We start from the raw sequence: 7,500 nt of genomic DNA, 5'->3' as shown, positions 1-7,500 counted from the left end.
CGTCTTTCTAATCTCACCAGCTTATCTCTGACATTTGTTCCTCATTACCACCTGTTTGTCCACCTTCCTCTTTAATCTGCTTCATTTATGTCTATTTGCAGACTCACTTGTTCATCTGTTACATTCATTCCTCACTCTCATTTGTTTTTTCACCACTACCACCACCACCGCCTCCGCCACCTGTCCCCCACGCGTCCATTCCTTCCCTCCCGGCAGCCTCGCTCTCCTCCACCAACGAGTTAATTGGCAGCCTTTCAATTATCAAAATGTCACCTCTGTATTTCCGGGGTTGTGCCAATTAAAACTTCCCCCTTGCCTCCATTTCCTCCTGCCGGTGACGCATTATTCAACTTTCTACAAATAAAGCTTTTTTTATTTGTTGTTTTTATTTTAAGTTCGGTTCTTGTGAAGTTTGTTGTTAATCGTGGAAGAAAGGGTTATCTTTTTTTTTTCTATCTATATATTTCTTTTGCCTACATTTTCTCTAACAAACAGGTTGATTTCTTTTTTCTTATTTCAAGTACGATTATATATAAAAAAAAGTCATTTGTAATTGTGAAAAATGATTATCTTTTATTATCTGTGTATTTATTTACCTATATACTATCCTGCTGGGGACAAATTTCGTATCTGAACTATGCAAACATATCTTTTTTTTTTTCTTTCTTGACTAGTATATCAACTACAGTTATCAGCATGCCTTTTGTAACTATTAGAAAAAAATGTCAGCTCTTTTTTCATAATCGCTTTATTCCTCCTGGTTTAATTTCCTGGTAGTGACAAATTATACGTACCGAAAACTACAAACAAGTTAATGTATTTATTTCAAGAAAGGTAAGGTTAGGTCACATTAGGTTAGATTTGGTAATTCGCCAAGCCTTTTGTCACTGTAAGAAAAGAGCGCTTCATTTGAACATTTTGTGAGCTGTTTCTTCAGTAGTGCCTCAAGTCTCATTGATGGTGGAATGACACTCGTTCAGTTATCAGAGTGTCGCTAGGTTGCATTACCGAAGAGTCCATTAACTTCAATTATATTCCTAACAACACTGCTTTCTTTCTCTCTCCTCCCCTTTCACTCACAACAACCTCATCACTTGCACAATTACCAAGAGTGCCACTGCGTCACTCTGGCACTGTGGCACTTTTTGTGGGACACGGCTAAAAGTTCTGTCACCTTCACTTCCACATAACACTGCCCTCTCTGTCTCCTTCTCTTTCGTCTCCGCTTCTATCTTCTCCTCCTTTTTCTTTTTCTTCTCCTTCTCCTTCTCCTCCTTCTCCTTCTCCTAGTCCTCCTCCTTATCCTTATCCCTTTCCTTTTCCATTTCCACATCCTTCTCCTGTTTCTTCTTCATATCCTTTTCCTTCTCCATCTCCTTCTTTTCCTTCTTATTCTTTTCCTTATCCTTCGCCTTTTCCTTCTCCTTTTCCCTTGTTTCTTCTCCTTTTCCTTCTTCTCCATCTCCATCTCCTTCTCCCTCCTTCTCCCTCTCTTCCCTTTACCCATCCCCCTCCCTCCAGCGCCAGCCCCCACCCCCATCTTCCTCCTCCTCCTCCTCCTCCTCCTAACATCTTAAGCGTCGACTTCCTTCACTAATGGCACTGTTGTCATTTCTATGTGTGCCATGGAGACGTTAGTTGTGTTATCTGCAAATAGATCAAGAAATAGTAGCTGCTTTTTTATTTATTCAGTGTTGATATAGCTGATGAAATTGCCAACTGATCTTTCGGCTCATTTAAAGATTCGGCTCCTTTTCAGTCCTGTAATTGCCGAAAGACGGGGTGTTTACTGTAATAGCTAAAATGTTCCTGCTTCCTTTTCTATTCCAGTCGACATTCTCATTCCAGTTTCCTCCTTCCATTTTACTCACAATATCCTGAGAAGCTCCTTACGTTCCCTCCTCGTGACGTTCCTTCTGTTACTCTTAGCTTGTTTTTTTTTTTTTTTTTTTTTTTTTTTTTTTTTTTTAAGGTAAATCTAGAATGACTCAATTTCCTTTCTTAATTCAATCGATACTTTTATTTTTGTGTCCTCATCCCATTTCCTGACAATTACCGAAGAGCTCCTTACATTTCCCCCTCCGGCACTCCTTCAGTTACTAGTTACACTGTTTCTGCAATATAGTTAAAGGTTTTCTGCAAAGATGTGATGTAAAGGAAAACACGACCTTATTATGTATTTTTTTTTTTTTCGGTTTCAAAGATTCTTAATAGTTTTGAATTTTTTCTAGTTTTTTTCTTTTTTTCTGTCTTTATTTGTGTATCTGTCTATCTCCATATTTATCAACACTTTTCTATATATTTTTACTTCCATAATATCCTGCTAGTTCCTTATTATTTCCCAGACACTCGTTCAGTTACTTTTTTCTCTCTTTTTTTTTTACCTTACAATACCCTGCTATCTTACATTTCCCGCTGGCACTCGTTCAGTTACTAAGAATGGCACTGCTTTTGGGATGTAACTAAAGGTTCTCTATATCCATTTCTCTGTAAATCAACACTTTTCTACCCTTTTTACCTCATAATACCCTGCTAACTTCATACATTTTCTGCTGGCACTCATTCAGTTACTAAGAATGTCACTGTGGCACTATTTCTGGGATATGGCTAGAAGTACCCTGTCACCATCGCCTCTGCTTCAATCAACACTCCCTCTCTTGTCTCCTCCCATTTATTTGCGACAGCTCGTGTGTTCGCTACCTTGAGTCTTGGCACTGTCTCAATTACGAACGTGGCACTGTCCCTGGGGTGTGCCAGCGGTGAGGACCGTGCCACTGTCTAGACTATGTTCGGGGCGAGGGTTTAGAGTAAGCTTGTCAGTCAATATTCCACACCTAACTGTATTTTTTTCTTCTTTTTTTTTAGATTATTTTCTCCTTACGTTATGTTGGGTTTAGTTTGGCTTGGTTAGGTTAGGTTAGGCTTGGTTAGGGTAGGTTAGGTTAGGCTTGGTTAGGTCAAGTTAGGTTAGGGTAGGGTAGGTTAGGTTAGGCTTGGTTAGGTCAAGTTAGGTTAGGTTAGGTTAGGGTAAGGTAGGTCTGGCTAGGTTGCGTAAGGTTGGTTTGTTGAGAGAGAGAGAGAGAGAGAGAGAGAGAGAGAGAGAGAGAGAGAGAGAGAGAGAGAGAGAGACACGGTGTAATGATATTTTGGCACCGATACAGCAAGGTCATCTGGTCCCAATGAGAGAGAGAGAGAGAGAGAGAGAGAGAGAGAGAGAGAGAGAGAGAGAGAGAGACACACACACACACACACACACACACACACACACACACACACACACACACACACACACACACGCAGTTAAAACAAGACTCAGACATCAACCAAACTTAATTCCCTCAACGGATATTGCATAAACCTCCTCCTCCTCCTCCTCCTCCTCCTCCTCCTCCTCCTCCTCCTCCTCCTCCTCCTCCTCCTCCTCCTCCTCCTCCTCCTCCTCCTCCTCCTCCTCCTGTCTTCCCACATGTGAGCTTTAAGATACCGGAAGTCCACAGGTAACAGGCCCCCTCCTCCCCCCCACCAATGTTCATGAATTAGTAAGGCCAGGTAGACTCAGGTGTGCCCCGCTCAGGTAAAGTCCAACCCTTACCTGTCCAACCTGAGCTGTTAGTAGGTGTTGCAGAGAGAGAGAGAGAGAGAGAGAGAGAGAGAGAGAGAGAGAGAGAGAACGGAACAACTCTTATTTAATTGTGAGAAAGAAAATACATATGTGAGAGAGAGAGAGAGAGAGAGAGAGAGAGAGAGAGAGAGAGAGAGAGAGATTGAAGTGAAAATAATAAAAAAAAGATAAGAAAAAAATAGGAGGAATTGGGAGAGAAGAATAAATAAACAAATGGTGGAAGGAAAAAAATAATGATAATAAAGAAAATGAAAGAAAACGAAAATATGTTTGAGAAATTGAGACGGAGGAAAAATACGAAAAAAAAATAATGATTGAGAAAATCCAAACATTACGATTCAAAACGAGGAGAAAAATAAGAAAAAAAAGGAAAAAAATAAATAAAGTAAGGGAGAGAAAGATATAAAAAAAATATGGAAAGGAGAAATAAAGGAGAAAAAAAGAATATAGAAAAGAAATAAAACTTTAAAAAAAATTATATAGAAAAGGAGAAATGAAGTAAGAAAAAAAAAGAATAAAAGGAGAAATAAAGTCAATGATAATCACAAAATAAAGAAAGATGAAGGCAGAAATTGAGATAAAGCAAAAAAAGAAAGAAAGAAAACGGGAAGTGAAGAACGTAAAGAAAACGAAAATTGAGTAGAAACGTGTGAAGGAAAATTTTAATGAAACAATCAGATTTTTTTCCCCTCTTCCTCCTCCTCCTCCTCCTCCTCCTCCTCTTCCTCTTCCTCTTCCTCTTCCTCCTCTTCCTCCTCCTCCTCCTCCTCCTCCTCTTCTCTGTGCCCTGGTGTGGTATTTCTGAGTGAGTAGTAGTAGTAGTAGTAGTGGTAGTAATAGTAATAGTAGGTGGAGGAGGAGGAGGAGGAAGAAGACGAAGAAGAAGAAGAAGAGAAGGTGAAGGAGAAAAGAAGGTTTAGTTGTAAAAGGAAAAAAATCAAGTCAATGTCCTCCTCCTCCTCCTCCTCCTCCTCCTCCTCCTCCTCCTCCTCCTCCTCCTCCTCCTCCTCCTCCTCCTCCTCTTCCTCCTCCTCCTTGAATATTGAACTTAAGAAAGAAAGAGGAAGAAGAAACAAAAGAGAAATGTGAAGCGTTTATGTCATGTTCAGTAGGGAAGACGTGAGGAGGAGGAAGAAGAAGAGGAAGAGGAGGAGGAGGAGGAGGAGGAATTTGGAAGTTTACTGGTGTTTGAAAAATCCCGTAACAATTTTTTCAGAACTCAAATAAACATCCGGAAAATTAGAACGTGCTTGTTTACTCTCTCTCTCTCTCTCTCTCTCTCTCTCTCTCTCTCTCTCTCTCTCTCTCTCTCTCTCTCTCTCTCTCTCTCTCTCTCTCGTCCACTGCACATCACGAAAAGTTTAGCAGTAAGTTAGAGTGAGAGGTGAGCGCTTGAGAGAGAGAGAGAGAGAGAGAGAGAGAGAGAGAGAGAGAGAGAGAGAGGTTCAAGGGAGATAAATGAAGAGAGAGAGAGAGAGAGAGAGAGAGAGAGAGAGAGAGTTACTTGTGGAGTCATAAAGGAAATATAGATTAAAATGAAACTCAATAATAATTAGTGATAAGAAGGAAAATAATAAAAAGAAAAAGAAGGATAAGGAAGTAGTAGTAGTAGTAGTAGTAGTAGTAGTAGTAGTAGTGGTGGTTGTGTAGTAGTAGTAGTAGTAGTAGTAGTAGTAGTAGTGTAGTAGTAGTAGTAGTAGTAGTAGTAGTAGTAGGAAAATTAGAACGTGCTTGTTTACTCTCTCTCTCTCTCTCTCTCTCTCTCTCTCTCTCTCTCTCTCTCTCTCTCTCTCTCTCTCTCTCTCTCTCTCTCTCTCACCCCATCCTCCCCGTGATTATTTATTTATCTATTCACAAATACTTAAACTATGTCATTTTTGTTCTTTTATTTATTTTTTTCTTTCTTTTTTCTTTTTTTTTCTTGAGGCAGAACAGGTTAGCGTGGCGACAGGTTAGCGTGGCGACAGGTTAGCGTGGCGATAGGTTAGCGTGAGATTGTGATGCAAACGTCGATCATTCTGGGCCGTTAAGTGACTGGCTGTTGCTATTGTCGTTGTTGTTGTCGTTGTTGTCGTTGTCGTTGTTGTTGTTATTCTTGTCAATTTATGAATCTTTTTTTTTTTTTTTTTTTTTTTTTTCTTTTTTATTCGTTCTTGATTTAGTTCTTCTTTATCCTTTCATTTTTCAATTTTCCTTGTGTTGTTGCCTTACTTTTTCTTCTTTTCTTCTTTTTCTTGTTGCTGTTCTTCTTGTTGTTTTTGATGTTGTTATTGTTCCTCTTTTTCTATTTCTGCTTCTTCTGCTTCTTCTTCTTCTTCTTCTTCTTCTTATTATTATTATTATTATTATTATTATTATTATTATTATTATTATTATTATTGTTCTTTTTGATGTGCTAGATGTGCAATCATATGTATCTTTCTGTCTATCTGTCTATTTGTCTGTCTATCTATTAATCCATTTACTTCCCTATTCCAATGTTTTCCTTTTCTTTTTTCTACAATTTCGTTTTCCTTGGATTGAAAAGTTTTTATTATATCACAAAATATAGGAAGGGAAGGAGGAGGAGGAGGAGGAGGAGGAGGAGGAAGAAGAAGAAGAAAAAGAAGAAGAAGAAGAAGAAAGTACCAAATGTGTCCTCTCTCTCTCTCTCTCTCTCTCTCTCTCTCTCTCTCTCTCTCTCTCTCTCTCTCTCTCTCTCTCCCATCGTTTTCCCCTCGTTTCCTTCCGTGTGTGTGTGTGTGTGTGTGTGTGTGTGTGTGTGTGTGTGTGTGTGTTCTCTGAAAGTAGTTATCTTGAAGTGAGGGGGAGAGAGAGAGAGAGAGAGAGAGAGAGAGAGAGAGAGAGAGAGAGAGAGGGAGGGAGGGAGGGAGGGGAAGGATTCGTTGACCTGATCTTTTTAGGGGAGGGAGGAAAAGAGGAGAGGGACGAGAGAAGGGAGGGGAGGAAGAGAAGAGGGATGGGGGAGGTCTTGGGGAGGGGAGGAGTCTTCAGGGCATCCAGGCTTGTTTTGAGGGGAAGGGGGAGGAGGGAAAAAATTAAGGGGATGAGCGATTTTTTAGGTGTATTGATGAAAGGTAACAACAGGTGTGAGGGTAGTGCGTGGTGTAGGCCTCACACACACACACACACACACACACACACACACACACACACACACTGCATACCTTCAGTTGTATGTTAGGCAAATATGTAAACTGGAGCGTCTGGTGTGTGTGTGTGTGTGTGTGTGTGTGTGTGTGTGTGTGTGTGTGTGTGTGTGTGTGTGTGTTTAAGTATACTTATGTGTGTCTGCATACGCACGTACGCACATACATAGTATAAGTGAGCCCTGTGTGGGTGGGTGGATGGGCGGGTGGTGAGCTCCTGGCCTGCCGTTATGTTATTGTTGGCGAGGTGCCGAGGGAATGGTGGTGGTGGTGGTGGCGGCGGCGGTGGGGCGTCACTCTAGGCTGGCGGCTGAGAGTTGCAACCAAACATGAAGAAGGAAACGGTTTGATGAACTTTGATCTTCGCGGTGACTGACTCATTTTTGTCGCAGACTGATTGAGTGTGTGTGTGTGTGTGTGTGTGTGTGTGTGTGTGTGTGTGTGTGTGTGTGTGTGTGTGTGTGTGTGTGTGTGTGTGTGTGACTGTCTAGTGAAGTGTTCGGTATCTTTTCAGATGAGGGGTTGGCGCGCCTCAACGAGAGTGTGGTGGGGGTGGCGGGGGGGTCAAGGAGCCTGCAGAGCGGGCCCCGCGTGCTGCCCCCCCTCACCCCCCAAGAGCTGAGCGTCCCCACCCCCTTGAGCGAGGAGCCCCTCCCTGCAGAGGCCAGTCCCGGCGGGCGGCGCCCCGACGCCTCCAGCGGCACCAGCCAGCTGCCAGGTAGTGCATCC

The 7,500-nt window shown here is 41.7% G+C and overlaps 1 protein-coding gene across 7 annotated transcripts in view; it reads left to right on the top strand.

The window, feature by feature from the left end:
- Window positions 1–7,500, top strand: part of LOC123508958 (lactosylceramide 1,3-N-acetyl-beta-D-glucosaminyltransferase-like) — a 169,905-nt gene that overhangs the window by 150,703 nt on the left and 11,702 nt on the right. For all 7 annotated transcript variants that reach the window (XM_045263031.1, XM_045263029.1, XM_045263026.1 and 4 more), the window contains one exon: window positions 7,286–7,489. In XM_045263031.1, coding sequence (XP_045118966.1) covers window positions 7,286–7,489 — 204 coding nt within the window. The remainder of the gene's footprint in view (window positions 1–7,285; window positions 7,490–7,500) is intronic.

The sequence above is a fragment of the Portunus trituberculatus genome, chromosome 25, assembly GCF_017591435.1.
Source record: "Portunus trituberculatus isolate SZX2019 chromosome 25, ASM1759143v1, whole genome shotgun sequence".
NCBI classification, from domain to species: Eukaryota; Metazoa; Arthropoda; class Malacostraca; order Decapoda; family Portunidae; genus Portunus; species Portunus trituberculatus.
This window is presented reverse-complemented; position numbering and strand designations above follow the sequence as displayed.